Source organism: Mesoplodon bidens, assembly GCF_964165515.1.
Source record: "Mesoplodon bidens genome assembly, chromosome: 20".
Taxonomy (NCBI): Eukaryota; Metazoa; Chordata; class Mammalia; order Artiodactyla; family Ziphiidae; genus Mesoplodon; species Mesoplodon bidens.
In genome coordinates, this window is record NC_138181.1 from 24,652,536 (window position 1) to 24,674,070 (window position 21,535).

At 41.0% G+C, this 21,535-nt stretch overlaps 1 protein-coding gene across 2 annotated transcripts in view; it reads right to left on the reverse strand.

Moving 5' to 3' along the window:
- The window catches only part of FGL1 (fibrinogen like 1), a 35,138-nt gene that overhangs the window by 5,362 nt on the left and 8,241 nt on the right, over positions 1–21,535 (reverse strand). For both annotated transcript variants that reach the window (XM_081220692.1, XM_081220693.1), the window contains exons 2-5: positions 17,779–17,858; positions 15,215–15,395; positions 2,891–3,050; positions 2,552–2,649 (exon numbers count right to left, since the gene is read on the reverse strand). In XM_081220692.1, coding sequence (XP_081076818.1) covers positions 2,552–2,649; positions 2,891–3,050; positions 15,215–15,395; positions 17,779–17,841 — 502 coding nt within the window. In that variant the 5' untranslated portion in view covers positions 17,842–17,858. The remainder of the gene's footprint in view (positions 1–2,551; positions 2,650–2,890; positions 3,051–15,214; positions 15,396–17,778; positions 17,859–21,535) is intronic.

Here is a 21,535-nt window from a genome sequence, read left to right on the forward strand (position 1 = left end):
ATGAAAGCTCTTTCTTTACCTCCCCTCAGACTTAGGGGTGCACACACCAGCTGTATAATTGTCCCACAGTGGGGACAGATGAAGAAGAGGCATGAGCAGGTCCTGGAGACAAGTTCAAGGCTTCTTGGGCAGGGAATGCTGGATTCCCCATCACTGGAGCGAGTCTAGGAGGCACTCTGGCCCCACAAATTCCTTGTTCCATGGAGCTCTCTAAAGTGGGGTTTCAAGGAAGAGGCCACTTTCATCTGATCAAAACGTACTAAATGTTATGCGAGCTAAGACTGCAAAGGGGACAAGAGCAGTAACACAGGCTAAGTCAAGACTCCTAAAAAAAGTGCTTTGTATTATAGAAGAGATTCAGACTTTTAGGTAACCATCTAAATATCTCTTTGGTCAATGAGTAAATAAAAGTTCAATTACAGACCATTTCTAAATTAACTTTTTTTTTTTTTTTTTTTTTTTTTTGCTGTACCGGGGCCTCTCACTGCTGTGGCCTCTCCCGTTGCGGAGCACAGGCTCCAGACGCGCAGGCCCAGCGGCCATGGCTCACGGGCCCAGCCGCTCCACGGCATGTGGGATCTTCCCAGACCGGGGCACGAACCCATGTCTCCTGCATCGGCAGGTGGACTCTCAACCACTGCGCCACCAGGGAAGCCCTAAATTAACTTTTTATTGCAAACACTTCAGCCAAAATTTGTATAATGGGGATAAAGCTATTTTCAGAGGCAACTCCTTAGCCTTAAAGGCTCTCATAATTAAGAAATGCAAGGTCAAAGGCACTGTTTTTCCTTGGGATGATGTGATATGCAGTTGTGATGCCTGGAACTGATCAATACGTTTTTGCTACCATGAGAGCAGCCAGCCTGAAACACCAATCAAAATCTGAAGGGGAAGCAGATGTGTTGGCAAAGCGCATCTGGGCAAATAAACACTTAATAATAATTTGAAAAATAATAACTTTGAAATTTGTATGTTTAGAAGGAGCCAAAGGTTACTTCTTGGGGTTTTCATAGTTTCAACAAGAAATCAGATGCATATTAATGTGTGAAAGAAACAGAAGCTGGGATGATAAATGTTATATATCTATCATAAAACACTTGAAAGTAGGATAATAAATACATTGAAATTTAGAGAGCACTGATCACAAGAAGAATATACAAAGAAAGCATTAGACATCTAGGATTATCCATCCTCTCTGAGTTACTATTCTGATGTCTCAAAGATCTCTATAATTATAATCATAATATTATGAATATAGAAACACCAATCACTTTCCTTAACTTATTTGAAAAAAATAAACCCTTGCCCTTACATTTAGTGCATTGCCAGTGTGATTTAGCATGTTTTCTTGAGCAATACAGTTGCCTTTTATGAAACATTAGGAATCAGATTTGAGTGGAACTGACTACAATCTGAGATAGCAACTAAGGTAAGGAAGGTAAAGGATTGGAGCAAAAGAACATGGAAAATAGAAGCTTGGAAAACGTATTATTAAACTCGTGATATTTTAGACAAATATTGAACTCTAGTTAAAGATATCCATGCAAAAGCTATATAGGGGGAATTTTACAGATATACACAATTTACTTTGAAATATGTCCAAAAAAATGGATTGATGGATGGATAGATACGGGATTAAAATGTTAATGTAAAATCTAGGTGGTAGGTTGAAACTTTTTCCAGTTTTGCTGTGTCTTGGAAATTTTTCAAAATAAAATTTGGAAATGGAATGGGAACAAAAATATTTAGTATATTGTGGTATTTGATTCCAAAAAACTGCCATAATTCCTCAATTCTTCACCCTTCCCTTTGCAATGAGACTTTGTAACTCCTCCCATTAAGTCTATTTCCTTTCCCCTTACACCTGAGTTGGTCCTGTGACTTGCTATCACCAATAGAAGGCAGTGAAAGTGACTGTGTGCCATTTCTGAGTCTGGGTCTCAAGAAAGTTATGTGCTTCCACTGTCTCTCTTGGAACTCTGCCTCTGCTTCAAGAGCAAGTCCAGACTAGCCAGCTGGAAGATGAGAGACCAAATGGAGTGAACTGAAGCATTCTATCCAAGGCTAGCCTAGAACAGCCAGCCTCCAGTTGACCAGGAAGTTAATCACCAACCCATGAGCAAGCTGAGCCAAGATTAGCAGAGCCCAGCCCTGATCAGCAAAGCCACCCAGCCAACCTGTAGATCTGTGAGAAATAAGAAGCAGTTGTTGTTTTAAGCCACTAAATTTATGTCTTGTTTCACAGTCTTATTGTGCCAGCAGATAACTGATACAATATATATGTTTTGAGGCGTTCAAGGCATTTAAAAAGAATGATTATAACATTAGCTTTCCTTCCAAGAAACAGAACAAAAATATATGAGAAATCTCCCTCCCACAACCCAGGTGCAAGCAGCCACATTTTACAAAGGGAATTATTGCCCAAAAGCGATCATTGCCATCTGCAAATCATAGTAGTTACTGAATTAGTTCTATTGCCTATGATTTAGTGAAAAACATTTGTGTTCTTTTTATTGTATTTCAGATGAAGTTGATATTAGGCAAACCTTACCTTGTGTAGTCAATAAGTGAAGATTTCTATTACCCAGCCAATATTCGCCATTTTTTTGGACAAAATTTCCAAAGCCATTTTCATAATCATTCCAGTCTCTAAAAAATTAAAGTGAAAGCTGACTTTAGCAAAATCCAAATGGACCTTTGAAGTACCCAAGGTGTGCACCTCCACCCCTACCTCCAATATTTTCTTGATTAGCTAATGTATTTTATTATTATTAAGAGAGAATGAAATTCTGTCTAATTAATACACTTCAGGATATAATAAAAAGGCTTAACTTACTGTAAACCTCACATTTCCTACTCCAGATAAATCCTTATGTCATAATTAACACACCTGTTAAAGTTCTCACTGCCATCAGATCGTCTCTGAATTACAGTCCATCCTCCTCCATCGGACATGTCACAATAAACAGAGAATTCTGCTGGGCTCTGGAGAGGTTTGATTTGGTAAAATCCACTCTGCTTATACCCATCATTGAAAATCTCTGAACAATCTGTTTGGAAAACAAGGTAATGTAGTATTTGTTATCTGTCTTTTTTTTTAAAGGGAGCCTCTGAATGAGATTACTCAATACTAAATGGAGACAGATAAACACATGATGTAGATAAGCAGCTGTTTAAAACTGAACCTTGTACCTCTTCCAGTGGCTATTAGGAAATTCTTATTTCTTTTCCTAGTATTTAATTAGGAAAAGAATTTAATAAATTCTTTTCCTAATTAAAAGTATAAATTAAAAGTACTTAATTTATCTGCCTTCTTGATATGATCATGGAAAAAATAAAACAGTGAAATATGTATCTAGTTTTTCATTTCTGATTCTTGTAGGAAACAATTAAAAGTATATGTTTCAGTTAAGCACAGTATATTTAAGTGAAACTTATAGCTTTGTCAGAACAGAGGAAATTTTCTCTCCTGTGACACTAAAATGAAAGTAGAAATATAACACCAAACAAATAATTTAATATAGATTATCTTGACTTAGAGCATTATAAATCATTCTGAACATCTGGAAGTGAACTCAAAATAGTAATCTTCTGGTTAGATTCTTATAACCTCCCAGTCTCACCAGATTTTTTACTAACCCACTGAAATTTATAACAGTCCATGCATTCTTAGATGTTTTTGCTGAAAACTGCAAGATTCTACTTTTGTCCCCACAGTCTCCTTTGCTATGGTATTTCTTTGACCCCTGAAGCAAACATAGCTACCAGTTTGTCACCAAAAAGTAATATCTGTTTCTTAAACCACTTGAGCGTGGGATAAATTAATATCTATTGGGTCTTATCTAGGCTGATCTGTACTGACTTCGAGAATATGGCAAGTATGGACTCACTGTTGTTTAGACGCCCAGGAAGCTATGTTTTAGGGTAGTTAAATCTGTGGCCACTGTAAAGAGATAGTTTCAAGGAAACCCAGTCACAGACTTTTGAATAAAAATACTATAATTTAACGTCACAAACTTTCAAATTTTACCCGTATCATTTTATTTCCTTCCTGTTTTATAAAAAACATTTTCTACAATTCTGTAACTATGTATGGCAATGGATGTTAACTAGACTTACCGTGGTGATTATTTCACAATACTTACAAATATCAAATCCTTATGTCATACACCAGAAACTAATATAATGTTTTATGTTCAATTGTATCCAATAAAAAATTTCTCTTCCTGATTGGATAATTCCATTTTTTAGCATATTTTAAGTTCTTTCTTCACTTTCATTGTTTTGATGCCAAATTGTCTACAACAATTTTGTTACAAATAAAATATACTCCACATTAAATAGATTGAATAGCCAATAGGAATCAGAAGAGAAATGAAAATAAAGAACCTTCATCACTTTCTAAAAACCCTTATCAGGTTGAGACCAATCATATACTACTGCTTTGGTGAAATGTTCATTTTTCTAATGATTTAGGCTTTATTCATATATTTATTTTTGAGATTCAGAAGCCCACGTGTTCTTTATACATGCTGGATTATTTTTTAAAAATCCTGTTTTGGCAATTAAACAAGCAGAAAAAAATGGGAAAATGATTATCTAAAATTAGTTCAATGTTATTCAAAAGCTTACATCTGTGATCAAGTATATCACACAACATTTTTCATTAAAGTAAGCAGATTTTAACGTTGTTAGGAAAGGAGCTCTTTGCTTACATTTAATTACCTACCAAAGAGCTGAATAGTAAAGACTCACAAGTTCCAGACTATTTTCCAAGCAAATATGAAAATGATTAGCTATAACATTTGCCTCTGGAAAACTCTGTGACTATGGAGTTTTCAGCCAACATTTTCTATTTGTTTTTATTTTATGCCAACTCTGAGTTTAAGTTTTTAAAATTTTTTTCTTCTTCCCAGAGGAGAATGCCAAACACAACTTAAGATCCAGAGGAAGGATTTCAACTGAAAAAACAAAAACAAAACCCCAACAAATAAATAAACATCAAAAAAAGTGCCAGTAGCTCAATTGCTTATAGCAAATAAGTTAAGGAGCCTGCCTGGGGGAAATGTGACTTACACTGTGATAGAAAGTTCAAGCAATGTAGTGTTTAAAATATTAGCTAAATATTTAAAACTATGATTTGCAAAATGTTTTGACCTACTCAACGCCCCCAAGAATAGGCAGGAGAAGGGCAGGAGGAGGGCTAAAGAGCTCTGTGTTCATGGGAGTTTAAAAAAAAAAGAATTTTTGGATACTTACATAATGCTAGAGTGAGGCCAAGGATACCTGCTCTCTGTTTGATAAACACTGTGTTAAACTGGGTGAGGTGAACACTTTCTCTGATCATGCAGAAAGCAAGTCATTTTGGAAGGCTGAATGTTGAAGCTTCAAAAAGTTACATGACAGCCTGCCAAATGAGCTTTTTCCTCTTGTCCCAGAATGGTGGCTGAGCCCAAAGCTGAGAATCAAAGGCACTAAGTACCCCACATACTAAACTCAAAGAAAGGCCAGCATGAACTCAGCCCCCACGCCACAGAGCATGCTGGGGAATGCCAGAACTGGCCCTACCACTGCCATCCTTACCCCCAGGCAACATAAGATAAAACTTAAGAGGAGAGAGAGGAAGTTCCAATATTCTTGTAGGGGAGGGTTGGTGGGCTCTTTCCTCTGAAAACAAGGGAGAGAAGATATAATAATGTAGATAGATAGCTGACATTCATTGAGCTGACGTTCATTGTAATCATGTTACATGTATTAACTCATTTGCTCTTTTTTAAAAATATTTTTATTTATTTATTTTTGGCTGTGTTGGGTCTTCGTTGCTGCGCATGAGCTTTCTCTAGTTGCGGCAAGCGGGGGCTACTTTGTTGTGGTGCACGGGCTTCTTTTTGCGGTGGCTTCTCTTGTTGCAGAGCATAGGCTCTAGGTACGCGGGCTCAGTAGTTGTGGCTCATGGGCTCTAGAGCACAGGCTCAGTAGTTGTGGCGCATGGGCTTAGTTGCTCCATGGCATGTGGGATCTTCCCAGACCAGGGCTCGAACCAGTGTCCCCTGCGTTGGCAGGCAGATTCTTAACCACTGCACCGCCAAGGAAGTCCAACTCATTTGATCTTTACAACAAAGAGATAGGTATTCTTATCACTTCCATGTTACAGATGAGGAATATGAGGCACATAGAGGTCAAGTAACTTGCTCAAAGGCCATGGCTAGCAAGGGCAACTGGACTTTGAAACCAGGTTTGGGCTCTCTACATTAACCACTACACATACTGCCTTGAGAGACTGTCTCATAAAGACTGGGGGCTCCTGCAGAAGCGGGCATGGTTAAACTAGTGGTCTTGGCTGAACAGATGTGATACCAAAGCCTGTTATGATTGTCACCAGTTGGTATGAATTTGGTACTACAATCTTTTAATGTAGGCACATAATTCAATCACACCCAAAAGTTTAAAAAAATACATTTAATTATATGTTGTATAAAAATGGTAGTGGTGTGATGAATTGGGAGACTGGGATCGACATGTATACACTGATGTGTATAAAATGGATGACTAATAAGAACCTGCTGTATAAAAAAATAAATAAAATAAAATTCAAAAAAAAAAAAAGAGATACTGAGATAGGAGGTAGATGGGGCCCTGGGCTGGACAGCTGGAGTTTGTCCAGCGGAGTAAATTGGAGCTTTGTTTTCCCTGACACTCCAAAGACAAAGTTAGGGCAGGAGCTGAGCTCTGCTAGAGTAAAGAGATAAGATGACTGCATCTATTACCTCCCCAACTGCATATGTGCAGAAAAGCTCCTCAGGAGTCAAAAAGGGAGGGGCACGACCCCATAATAAATGTTGTCAAATCTCCCACAGGCCTCTGCACTGAAATCCATCTTGGCAAAAAGATGTGCATGCATGTTGGAGAGATTTCTAGGGCAGGTCAGGTGTGAAAAAAGAAAAGATAACTGGCCAAAGGTAAACAACGACCTGGAAGAACTGCCCTATATACATGATTTGACCCCCTCTTTACTGCGTTCCTCATTAGGGAAGTCACCCACACCCTTCCTCTCTGGGTGTGTATTTCTTCCTTGCTTCTGTCTTAACTAAATAAACTTTCTCTGTGTGCTCTCCCACATGTTATGCTGTGTCTCTAATAATAAACTTTGTACCTGTTTTTGCAAAAAAAAAAAAAAAATCATGTGATTTGTGCATGGTTTTCAAAAATTGCTAGGTTGTATGTAATTAGGCATTTTCTACTATGAGATGAATTAGAATTCAGAAAATAATTGATTTAGTAATAATACAGTAACTTGTAAATAAGAACAAAGAAATTTATTTCTATAGATCATATACATGAATATTTAATTTTTTTTTTTTTTTTTTTTTTTTTTTTTTGCGGTACGCGGGCCTCCCACTGCCGTGGCCCCTCCCGCTGCGGGGCACAGGCTCCGGACGCGCAGGTCCAGCGGCCACGGCTCACGGGCCCAGCCGCTCCGCGGCATATGGGATCCTCCCAGACCGGGGCACGAACCCGTATCCCCTGCATCGGCAGGCGGACTCTCAACCACCGCGCCACCAGGGAGGCCCTAATTTTTTAATTTAAGGAGACCAAAAACATACACTTTGGTGTGAGCAAATTTTTATATATTTTATATAATATTATATATTATATAAATATATTATATATTTTCTTAGAATTTATGTCTTATTATATATTTTATTTATTGAGTGTTTGCCCTTGGTAGGCTCTCTAGTACTATTTCCCTATATGCTGAAAAATAAAATACAATTGAACTGGATTTATATTTCATAGCTTATTCCTCCTCGTCCTTCATGCTTGCATCATCATAAACACATCATCATAAAAACAGATCTACTGACTTCTGGAACTTTTTTAGCTGTTATACCCAGAAACAGTCATCTAGAATGTCTATTATCTATCTTATTACACATGCTATAGTTTTATCACACACACACACACACACACTATAATAGTTTGTCTAGACCCTGTCCATGTGACTCTTCTACCCAACTCCTACTTATATAGTCAGTTCTGCGCTGTCCTTGGTATTTCAATCTCCTAGTAACTGAGTTCTTGCCTTACTCCTTGTTTCCTAAGTTTCCTAAGTTCCTAAGTTCTGCTCCCAGCACTCTCAACACAGGGGTGAGAGTTTTAGTGCTTAAGCCTCACTCTTCCCAGGACTGGTTGCACAGTCCCTGTAACAAACACCCAACTGCCTGCCTCCTGCCATTATCTGACACTTGAATCTGTGTTGACAACCCACTCAGATTGTTTAAATAGACACCCTGGATCTTGAGCTTGGTTTGGTATTTGGAATAATGGTACCTTTTTTTTTTTTTTTTTTCAGCTGCACCATGCAGCTTGTGGGATCATAGTTCCCTGACCAGGGATTGGGCCAGGCCATGGCAGTGAAAGTGTCAAGTCCTAACTACTGGACCACCAGGGAATTCCCTGGTACTTCTTCTCTTACATTGATCAGTTCCTTGCCCTTGAGATCAGTTTTGTTCCTACTTTTGGAATCACATATCCTTTGCAGACCAACCTGTTACCTTCCTCTGAGTTGTTATTCAAATAAATATCTTGTTTTACTCCATGAGTACATTTGAAGCATCTGCCCTCTCTTTTTTTTCCATCTGATTTGTTCCACCAATTAAGTTTTTTAAATATATATTGAACATTCACAATATGCCAATCATCACATTAGATGCTAAAGATACCAGTACCTAGACAGTTTAGCAGGAGATAGACAATTAAACATTCAGTGACAATACTCCATGATAAGTGCTGAGATAGAAAAGTAGGGACTTCCCTGGTGGTCCAGTGGTAAAGAATCCGCCTTCCAACGCAGGGGACGTAGGTTCCATCCCTGGTCAGGGAACTAAGATCCCACGTGCCGTGGGGCAGCTAAGCCCGTGTGCCACAGCTATTGAGCTCGCATGCCTAACTAGAGAGCCCGCGTGCCACAAACTACAGAGCTCATGAGCCCTGAAGCCTGCGTGCCACAACTACAGAGAAGCCTGCACACCACAATGAAGAGCCCGCATGCCACAACGAAAGATCCTGCATGCCTCAACGAAGATTCCGCGTGCCACAACTGAGACCCGATGCAGCCAAAAACAAATAAATAATAAATAAATCTTGAGGGGAAAAAAAAGGAAAGAAAAGTAAAAGGTGCTTTTGGAGTACATGGAAGTGGTGCCTAATTCAGTCTTGAGGGTCAGGGAGTTTCCTGAAGGGCTAAACTGGGGTCCGAAGGATGAATAATAGGAGTCAGCCCAGGGGACAGGATTGAGTAGGGAAGATGTTGCAGACAGAGATAATGGCTAATGTAAAGTTCCCAGGGCTCAGGAGAGCAGGGTGCTGTTGAGAAACTGAAGTCAGTTACTGTACCTGGACTATAACATGCAAAAGAGAAACATGAAAACAGTTAAGGTCAGAATTCTAGCTTCACCGTATACACTTCTGATCCCATACCTGTGCAGCCTCCACAAAGCCAGTACGCTCATAAGAGCAGTGATCTCTCTGCCAGGCAATCCCCTCCAACACCAAAGATGCTTTTAACTCCTTATCGTTCTACTTTGAGCCCCTGTGGTCTACAGGCAGCATCATCCCTGGAATCAAAGACTCCTTCGCGCTTACCGCCTCTTCTCTCTCCTGTTCCTGTACCACCCCCACTCTTCTCTTTTCCCTAGCTTTGACTATGCACTTGGCGGTTTTGATGGCTGCTTTCTCTGACCTCCCTGCCCCAGCCCTGACCCCTCTTCTGACCTGGGGGGCTACAGGAGAGAGAACAACAGGGGCTGAGGGTGACAGCAGCAAATTCAAGGTCATGCTGGAAGTTATGTCAAATGTAAACGGCAAAGACTTTATATCCATTCTCCCCAAGGAAACTGGGGTAGGCAAGAAATAGATACGGTAGATACAGAGAAGTCTTTTCATTTTTGTCAGGATCCCTTGTAGTTTTGTATCTAGTTTATTGTGGAACAATTTATCTTTGAAACATAACAAAAATAATGATAGCTATATTTATGAGTACTTACTGTGTGCCAGGCACAGTTCTCATTGTTTTATATGTATTTATTCATTTAATTCTCAAAATTCTCTAAATTAGATACCGTGATTATCCCCATTTTACAACTGAGAAAACTGAGGCATAGAGAAGTTAAACAGATTGCCTGAAGACCATGGTTAGTAGTGCTACAATCCATTCTCCAAACAATAGGCAAGACTTAACCTTGCTTTAAAATAGACTGTTAGATGTGTTTGGGTGACTAAAGGCAGGGACATCCACAGAGGGCAGATCCAGGCCATTATAATAGAGCCCAGAGTCAGTGTGTAATCTACTTTGTCTCTATAACAGCCTCTGCTATTGCTCTAGGAAAATTCACTGGCAACAGCGATCCTTCCAGTGTTTCTTCTTTAGAGTCGGTTATGTCAGAACATGCCAGTTTCATGGGTTGCCTGTCTGGTTTTACACTTAGCAGGGGAAGCACACATGTTATTCCTACTTTGCCGCTGGCTAGGTGCCCGTGGATCCAGATTGAACTGGGCTTCTTAGAAGAATTAAGCCAATGCTTGATAGCCCCGTCATAATATGGCCACTAGCTGACCACAGACTTGGGCAGTGGATGGGGCCAGTTGGCTGCTACTTCTGGTGGATGCAGCTTTTTTTTTGTTTTTTTTTTTGTTTTGTTTTTTGTGGTATGCGGGCCTCTCACTGTTGTGGCCTCTCCCGTTGCGGAGCACAGGCTCCGGACGCGCAGGCTTAGCAGCCATGGCTCACGGGCCCAGCCACTCCGCGGCATGTGGGATCTTCCCGGACCAGGGCACGAACCCGTGTCCCCTGCATCGGCAGGCGGACTCTCAACCACTGCGCCACCAGGGAAGCCCTGGATGCAGCTTTTGACCAGGCGCTATAATGGAATGATTTTAGGTCTCAGGCAGATCTGTTGTGTTAGACTTGAAAGAGGTCCAGTACCCATGTCTTTTCAATGTTTAGAATTAGTAAATGTAATGTCTCTTTAAATCTACGAGCATATCTCAGAATGGCAATCTCATTTCTCCCCATCCCGTGCTTGGTAGAAGGAGGTGAGAAACTTTGAGGATGGCAGGTCTGATTTACTACTTTGTGGCAGGGAGCAGATGCCTAAGCCATGCACACCCCAGACCCTGTCCAGGAAGGCACCCTCCACTGCCCTATTGGCTGCAGTGTTCTTCCAGCATTCTCTGTTGATCCTCAAGTGCCCCTGTGGGAGGAAAACACTGGATTACTTACATCTTTCATTGAGCAACATCTCCTGGAAAGTACATTATCTTGATGATGGTAGACAATCTTTTGAAGACAGCATTTTTTTTTTTTGCGGTACGTGGGCCTCTCACTGTTGTGGCCTCTCCCGTTGCGGAGCACAGGCTCCAGGTGCGCAGGCACAGCGGCCATGGCCCACGGGCCCAGCCGCTCCACGGCATGTGGGATCCTCGCGGACCGGGGAACGAACCCGTGTCCCCTGCATCGGCAGGCGGACTCCCAACTACTGCACCACCAGGGAAGCCCGAAGATGGCACATTTTATTCCTTGAAAGGGCTTCCTCATTTGTACCAGTCACTGACAATCTGTTCATCAAAAAGATCATCTCCCATCAGGCATTTAAAGACACATGATCTTGACTGACATGGAACATGTCTCCTGGATTTAGGAAGCGATGTTAAAATCTGCCTGTCCACTCCCTCCTTGATCAAATGGGATGGATAGCCTAGGAAGCTACCTCACAATAACCCCTGCCAACTCTTCTACCTGTCTCACCACTGAGGAATTTACCCCAAACATGCTTCACTCCTCCACCAGGAACACTCCATTCCAGAGCAGTCATGGCTCTCAGCCCCTTACATCTCTGACCTCACCGACATTCCACTGGTCCATCAGGTTCTGAACAAACTACAGATCTCTCAGCTAAGATAACCTCTAGTGAATCAATGACAGAGTGGTCACTGGTTGGCCCACAGCCCTGACAAGCTCTGATGAAAGGACACCTCTAGTAACTTTCCTTTATAAAAGTACTACCTTCCCGAGCCAGAAGCTGATATCTAAGGCAATGTAAGTTATGTTAGCTTGCTAGGGCTGCCAGAACAAAATACCACAAATTGGGTAGCTTAAATAATAGAAATTTATTTTCTCACAGTTATGGGGCTCGGAAGTCCAAGATTAAGGTGTCAGCAGGTTTGGTTTTCTCTGAACCCTCTGTTCTTGGCTGACTTCTTACTGTGTCCTCACATGGTCTTCCCTCTGTGCACACACATCCCTGGTGTCTCTCTGTGTGTCCAAACTTCCTCTTCTTATAAGGATACCAGTCAGATTGAATTAAGGCCCATCCTTAATGGCCTCCTTTTGACTTAAGCACCTCTTTACGGGCCCTACCGCCAAGTACAGTCACATTCATAGGTACTGAGGGTTAGGGCCTCAACATACGTATTTTTTTTTTTTTATGGTACGCGGGCCTCTCACTGCTGTGGCCTCTCCTGTTGCTGAGCACAGGCTCCAGACGCGCAGGCCCAGCGGCCATGGCTCACGGGCCTAGCCGCTCCATGGCATGTGGGATCTTCCCGGACCGGGGCACGAACCCATATCCCCTGCATCGGCAGGCGGACCCCCAACCACTGCACCACCAGGGAAGCCCTCAACATACGTATTTTGGGGGAACGCGATTCAGCCCATAAGACAGAGTGATCAATCAAATGGCTTTTTGACTATTCTGATTACCCACTTCTCTGTGAATCAATCCTGTCATCCACAATGATTGACCAAATTAACCCAGTGAGATCTTACCCTCTAATCTGTGTCTTATTGACATTTTCTGCAGTCTCAGGATAGGTACCTGAAGCCTCCTTGCTGGATACCTAAACATATTACAACCAGGTCCCAAACACCCAATAAAAAGAGTACCAAACTGTGAACTTCCCTGGCGGTCCAGTGGTTAGGACTATGGGCTTCCACTGCAGGGGGCACAGGTTCAATCCCTGGTTGGGGAACTGAGATCCCTGGTCCGGGAACTGAGATCCCACATGCCGCACAGTGTGGCAGAAAAAAAAAAAAAAAGAGTACCAAACTGGTACAGGACCCCACCTCCTACCTGAAAAGAAATAAAGCCTCTGCTTTGTGACCTCAGGGAATCTTGGATTTTTTCAGCCTGTAGGAAGAAATTTGGTAAGAAGCCTGATCTGGTCATCCACACCCAACAGGGAAAGCACTCCTTTTCAACCTTGTAGGGATTATCATTTAATTGGCCTGAATTGGAGCTCAGGCACTGTTTATAATTTCCCATGGGTCACTTGCATTTCTGCACATTTTGCACACAGCGCTTGTGTTCTGGACTGTTTTTTTCAAGGATGTTTCTATAGTGAACAGCTTTGGCCAGATAGAGATAGTGGCTGCCCCAGAGCAGATGGCGGGTTTGTTTGCTTCCTCTGGGGTACAAAGGCTGGGCAGATTTGCTTGTAACCTATGATAAAAGATTGAGGTTTCCTAAGCTCAGGGTTCCTCAGCTGTGACCTAGCCCACTGCCTGCACATCCTCCACCTGGATTATTCCACACTGCTTCCTTGGTATTTGCAGGCTGGACACATTGGTGCAAACATGAAGCTCATGTCTCTGACCCTGGAGTCTCTTGTCTTCTGCCAGCATCCCTGAAACTGTGACAGGCCATCAGCATTTTAAAAGGTCACCAAGTGATTCTCACGAGAATCACTGTCTTCCAGAAATCACTACTGATTCTGCTTCCTGTTTGATTGCTTTCCTGAGTCTTCTTTCAGTGTCTTGCTTAATCTTCCCAGCAATTCTCCACTTAGGTTCCAGTTCCCGGTTCTCTGCCCCTGTGATGGCTTCAGACTGTCCCTTGTTTCTCAGGCCTGTTTTGACCCAAGCGGTCCTTGGTTCTCCTTTGTTCTGTGCTTCAGAGCCACACGCCATTCTCGCTCCGTATCCAGCCCCGCTCTGCAGGACAGTGGCTCTGGTTACCTTCTGTCCCCTAAAGTGGGGAAGGCAGCTGGACTCCAAGGATCAAGGGCAAAAGATCAAGTTGCTGAACAACAGAGTCAGGAACTCAGGGCAAAGAGTCTGAGCAAAGAGAGATTAGGATCTCAGTAAAGAGAGAAAAAAGGAGCATTTTATTGAAGCATACGTTCTAAGATTCTCACGACTCACATCTAACACTGATGAGTATATTTAGAAACACAAAATAAAGATGTTTTTATTCTCATCAGCTTGGCATCTCATTAGCCTCTACAAGTTCTCAATTATAGTCAGGTATATTTCCCAATTTATAATTGCTTATCTTGCTCTTCCTATTTCTATATACTACCGTGCTTTCATTCATAAATATGAGGCTCTAGCATGTTCCAGGGACTCTGATGGGAAACAAGGAGGAAAGAGTGCATTAAACATCATCCCAGGCCTTATAAAGTATCCAGTTAATTGACAAAGATAGGCTCATAAACAGAGGAATTATAATATATCATGGCAGTACAGTAGACATAGAAGAACAAAGCATTCTAGATGTCATTCTCATCTGTGACAACTATTATTTGTTTATTTTTAAAGTTGCCTGGAGGAAATCAGCTGAATAGTTTTCTGTAGGGAATAGGATATGTGTAGGGATAAGTACAATATGTTAGCAGTTTAAGATCATTTAGTTTTTTTGGGGAAACCTGGCCTAATCAAAGGGAAAATGACCAAAACATAAATAATAGGAAAATTATTTATTTTCCTAATTAACTCTGATTCTTTTTCCTGACCTGCCCTTTTATTCTATTACCTTACTTACTATCCTAAGGCATATCAGGGTTTCAGAAGGGAAAATTGTATAAATGAAATGAAGCAAGATACAGTACACAAATAAAAAACTGTAAAATTTCACAAATATAATCTGCCATTTGCACACTGATATTTAAACAATCTATTGTCAGGATCTCTAATTAAACTATTGAACTCCTCAGATAATTGGCATATGCTATTAAATGTCCCTTGCAGAGATAATAGAGAGAAAGGGGTAAAATATAGTAGAAGACCTTTAAATTTGGTATAATGCTTCATGTTGCTTGTTACTGGAATAGGAAACACTCTTTAGCAAAACCTGAAGTGATCAAGTTACCAGCACCACCATTGCACATGGGTGTATGATGTAAGTTATTGAAACACGTAAGAAACATAGATTCTGACCTGCGTATTGCCTCTTGCCTCCAAGGTCAATGACGCTATTCTCCTCTCCTTTATCAAGGAACTGGACTTCCTTCTCATGTAAAAGCTGCTCGATCTTGACCCGCTGCTGCTTGACCCGGGTCTCAAGCAGGTGCACCTGGGCTCTGAGCCGTGCCTGCTCCTTCAGGCAGTTCTCAAGAGCCTGCAGAGGAATGCACATCTCGTTCTTAAGAAGAATAAACGCTCTGAACAAGCTGGATAAATTAACGATTCAAATTTGTCCCCAACTCCCGTTTCAGAATAACATTCTAACCAGAAAGTGGTTTGCAAGTTCTAACACTGTTTGTTATTTGGAGAATAAGAAATTATGGCTTACGGTAAAGTGCTTGAACTAAAAAATGATATGAAATAATCGGAATGACTACACCAAAAGCAGTAGAGTGGTTGTCTCATTTGATCCTTGTAACGATTCCACGAGGTAGGAAGGGACTCATCCTTGAGGAAACTTGCAATTTCTCAAGGAAACAGGAAATTCTCAGCGGGCAAGAGGAGTCAGGATTCACATCCAGTTCAAGGATCCTACTCTCAAACTCTATATATCACCACCTGAGTGCTTTCTTAACAGGAAAGTGCTTTACAGCATCATTACATGTGACTAGTGTGTCAGTCTCTAACATAAACAAGGCTTTTGAATGACCTTTTTGTATTAATACATTTTAAACATATTTTGAATGCTCATAACCTGATGACACATGGTCACCTTTCTAAGGGATGCTACTTTAGAGCCTCAGATCCCTGAGTATCTTCCCCATTTACCTGTTTCTGGAAATTCTACTGGAGTCACTTTACCTTTTGGCTTACTTATTGTTTTTCCCTTAATTACTTCAAAACAGGGTGGAGAAGCCTGAGTCTGTCAGTTAACTTATTTACTTTCTCTAAAAAGGCAAATGACCCAAGAATATTGCATGTGAAAGAGTTTATCAGCTTCCTTCTAAGGTGGCATCTGACTGAGCGGATTTCTCCAGAGATAAAGCCAATGTGGTGAGTTGGGAAGGGAAGTTGCAGAGGTGTGCCTCCTGGGAAGAGCTACTGAGACCAAGAAGCTGCAGTAAAGACCCTTAAGTACTCAACGCTGGGAGAGTTACTAGGGGATAGTGAAGAGAAATGACAAAAGACAAAGTTTTGCCTTTTTCCTGTTTTTACTTTGACAACTCTATTTGCAGCTCATGTCATGATCTCCTGTGATAAGCATAAATGTTTGCTGAGAAATTATGAATTTTAACATGTAAGTGCCTTACACTTTTACTTTTATATACATGATTTCCTAAAATAGGCATTTGAATACAGTCAGACCTATTTCCCAATTTATAATTGCATAACTTCCTGTTTCTATCTGTATGTGCTACCTTGTATTCATTCCATAAATATGAGGGCATACTGTGTTCTGGGCACTTTGCTAGGCTGTCTGAACAGCATGCTCAGATATTCTGTTTGGGGCAAAAGAAAGAGGAAAATACATTGTCTTCCTAAGAAGGACTATGACGTAAACATAGAAATTCGGCCTCTAAACTGAAGGTCATATAGCAAGAGAATGGAGAAACGATAGCAGAGGACTCCTCCCTCCCATCTCCAGGCCCAAGTCACTGAAGCTCTCCCAGCTGTTTCTCTAGGACTATTTCTTATCTTCGGACCCTCTCTTCAACTCTCTCTTTTTTTTTTTTTTTTTGCGGTAGGTGGGCCTCTCACTGTTGTGGCCTCTCCCCTTGCGGAGCACAGGCTCCAGACGCGCAGGCTCAGCAGCCATGGCTCACGGGCCCAGCCGCTCCACGGCATGTGGGATCTTCCCGGACCGGGGCACGAACCTGTGTCCCCTGCATCGGCAGGCGGACTCAACCACTGCGCCACCAGGGAAGCCCTCTTCAACTCTCTTTGATTTATCCTCTCTGATTGAGTTATTTGCTTAGCCCCCTGAGTTAGATCTGTCTAAAAAATGAACAGCAAAGACATTTTATGGCATCTGGAATCCTGTGTTGCTTTCTAATAGTGGGAAATTGGTTGTGATATTGTTAAATATAGTGGACTATACAATTTAAAAATAACTAAAGGATTAGAGGGCAAGGATGTTCAATTTTTATGTGACTACATATACAGTGTTAGTAAGCTTATTTAAAACTTAGGCGTTTTCTTTCTCCCAGAACTTTGAGTAACTGATGGTTTTTCCCTTTTTACTCATGAGTGGAGAGAGGCACAAGTTCACTGCAATTACTTTCAAATAATGTTTAGTTTACACTGACAGTGTTCAATACTGGAAGCTCAAGGTCAATTTCAAAGGACGGTTTTAAATTCTTAATATTATGTAACCACCCAAATAACCCCAGTAAATAAAAAAGATTTTACTTAGTATGAATACTGATTTTTACTTTAATGATTTTTTTAAGCACTTAATAAGTGCCTATTATGTGGCAGGTGCTTTTTCATTTTCCCCCTAGTTTTTCAGTGACAAGTTACTATAGACTTTCTGCACAATAAAAGAAAATTCAGATCTAAGTGGGTATTTAAAACAATAGTTTTTGTAATGAGCTTACCCAGCTTTCCCTGCCCATTACCAGAACAGTGGTGAGAAGGATGAAACTGATCATCTTCGCCATTTTTCCCACTGAAAGAACTGCAAGAACAAAAAGAATTTCATAAACTTAATTTATTGTGAATTTTTCATGAGACCAATGCTGGCTTGACTCAGTGTGATCCAGGAGGTCAGACACAGTTCCAGGCCATGTCTAATCTGAGAGTCCCCATGGAAATTCTCCTGGACTTTGCCAGGCTTCTCCCCACAGAAGGATGCTCACTGTTACCTTGTATAGAACTGAACCAGTTCCACAGCAAAAACAGAGGAACTCTGGCTCTTGGGAGTATGGAAAAGGCACAGGCTTTTTAAGCACAAAGACAGCTCCTAGTTGTGTGACCTTAGGCAACTTACTATAAAATGCTCCTGATCTGTAAAATAGACATCGTAATTCTCACCTTACAGGACCGTGGTCATTTTGATGTAATATTTTCAAACACCCTAGCATATGATAAGTGCTAAATGAATAGTCACTCATTTTGTATATGGAAGGCTTTTTATTCTGACAAAAAGGAAGAAAGAAAAAGAGTTACAACAAATAGAAGGTGATATGCATTGTTTTTCTCAGTGTCTTAATGTATAGGTAGCTACCAAGATAATATAAAACTTTAAGCTCTCTTTAAAGTTGTAGAGGAAAATTAACTTTACCACTTCTTGAGATTATTTTTAAAATCAGTCTTGAAGTCATGACTCTTGATGAAAAATTTTGTTCATTCTCAAAATAACTTCTGTATGCTGCCAGTGGTGAATTTTCATAAATTTTAGAAGCTAAGGAGCCTAGAAGGGCAGAAATACCTGCATAATCTTCAAACAAATTTATACCTATGGTTTTTGCTAAAAAAAGAACCAGAATCAACTGAATTATTTATTTGTCAGCTTATTTTTATTCTTATAAAATCTATGACCACTAGGTCCTTTTTATGTATCTCTTCCTCAATTTTTACATAATTTAAAAATTGGTTCCTAAACTTTGCTGTCCATTGGGATCACTTGGGGAGCTTTAAAAATATTTCCACGCCCAGAAATTGAATCAAATGTCTAAAGGTGGCAGTCAGGGCTTAGAATTTTTAAAAGACTCCCAGTTGATTCCAATGTACAGCAAAGTTTGAAAAGCAAGGATTTAGGGATTTAATAGAAACAATTTTTTTTCAGTCTATGCTAACAAAATAGGTAGTTCTCAGTCCTTCTGGGGCCAAAAAAACCCAAAAAGTTACAGAATGAGAGGGGCACTACTTAAATTCAGGGACAAATAGCATGCATGGGCATCTTGGGGAGCAATGCAAGATATAATGTGAATTTCTTAAATATGTGAAATTTGTGCAGTACAGAGAGTAATAAAGAGTCCCCTAGATAAAACCATATAATTTTACTTCACACAGCTTTACTTCTGGCTGATGTATTTTTTTATTACATACCTAGCACTGTCCTAGGCTATGCATTTTATAAGCATTTTATTTAATCCTCAAATAACTCTACAAGGCAACTACTATTATCCTCATCATATAAATGGATAGATCAGAGAGCTTAAGTCACTGAAGACCCAGCAATTGGGCTGAGGGCTTTCCACCTTGAAGGCCGGTGACCCCCAAATTGTATTCTGCATGGCCTTCCTTTCTATATACGTACACACCTGTTATATATATATAGGGACACAGGCTGCACAGAGGTATAGAGGCCCTGCTACTTGGCTTTCTCCAGTGAACACCACTCTCACTCCTAAACATGGCTGTGACTTATTTGTTCCTAAGTCATGTGCTTCTGCAAAGGAACATTAGGTCAACCTGGCAGGAGAGGACAGGTCTCCTGCCTGGTTGACAGGAGAGGAGACAGCTGCACTAAACAGAAGCAGTCCTAGAGAATCGTGGCATCAACAAGCATTTATTGATTATCGGCTATCTGCTCAGCACTGTGCCACATGCTGTGGGAAAATAAAATATAGCTGCCACATCAAGGCCATGTTTTGGGGAAGAAATGAAGATAAATATTAAAAGGGAAATTAAAGACAACATAAATGTAATTACATATTGTTTCATGTATTATATTTCAATTTAATCTACATTAAACCATATGTAATTAAACATAAAAACTAAATTTTTCCAGGTGACCTCTCAAGACAAAATTAATTACTTCCTCCACTGTGATCTCATACTATGTTTACAGACCAATATAGCATTCATTCACTCAGTAAACACTTTGCATGCCTGCTATGTTGCAGGCACTGTGCCAGGTGATGGAATTATCGCTTGATTTGTTTTTACATGTCTCTCTCCAACTGCTTCCTTTTGTCCATGCTATTTTGTTTAGAATAGGATTCTTGAAGGCAAAGGCCACACCTTGCTGTAACTCTTGTATCCCTAGCATCTAACTTATTATGGCGACCCTAATAAAAGTTTAGTTATTGACTCTGAAGAAAAATTTCCCCGAGAGGGAAAATCTTTCTCAGAGGGAAAAATATGAGTTCCTTGCCATAAAGCTAGTCTGTTTGCAGTGACATACTTCCTCTCCTATGCTTATCCTTGTCAAGGGGAAAACAATGGGTTAAGTATATTTTTGAAAATAAGTGTTAAGAAGGAGTTAGGGACTTTGGGTTGGATTGAACACATACATTTTTTTCTTTCTCACAAAACCCCACTAGAAAGGAGTAAAGAAAAATGGAAAAGACATGGATTGACAAGATGGAAGAGAAAGGGAGAGGAGAAAACACCTGGCATGCAATGTCAACCTGATGACAAAAAGCACATGGGGGAATTGGCAGAGCTGCTAAAACTGAATAGCAAGCAGTCGCAGCAGGGAGTACCATAAGAAGCAAGCTAGGTTGCATTGCAGTATCCCAGATGGTGCTGGCTTGGAGGTCATCACTAGCTTGGAAGGCAGGGTGGAGGTGATGGGCTGATACTCAGCTTCTCACCTAAACCCTGAACAGCCAGGTGAATAATGTTTTTCCCACTCCATCAGAAAATGAAAGTCTTCTTCTTTATTTAAAAAATATTTTTTAAATTAATAATTAATTAATTTTTGGCTGCATTGGGTCTTCGTTACTGCACGCGGGCTTTCTGTAGTTGCGTGGAGCGGTGGCTACTCTTCGTTGTGGTGCGCGGGCTTCTCATTGCAGTGGCTTCTCTTGTTGCAGAGCACAGGTTCTAGGCACGCGGGCTTCAGTAGTTGTGGAGCATGGGCTCAGTAGTTGTGGCTCGCGGGCTCTAGAGCGCACGTTCAGTAGTTGTGGCACACGGGCTTAGTTGCTCCGCGGCATGTGGACTCTTCCCGGACCAAGGCTCGAACCCATGCCCCCTGCATTAGCAGGTGGACTCTTAACCACTGTGCCACCGGGGAAGCCCTGAAAGACTTATTTCTATTAAGGTTGAACCAAAGAGACTCCGGGTAGCATAACCACAGATACAATGGAGGTCAAAAGAGAGACAACACTGTTCTATAAGTTTGAGCTCTCCCCAGGTTACTTCCATCCTGGCAGCTAGATAGCCAGGCAGGCAGCTCTAAACTCCTCCCATTACTTTCCAGGCCAGAGATTGTGTGATTCCTCTCTGGAGGAATGAATAGTGTCACAGAAAAGATCTTCAGAAGTTGACATTGGGAGATTCCCCAACAAAAGGGCTATGTTCTTATCTGATCATTCTCCAAAGAAGCCCACCAGTTGGCAAGCTTCTTTTATGCACACAGGAAGGGTATAGGCACAATATTTTGCTTCTTTCTTTTTTTTT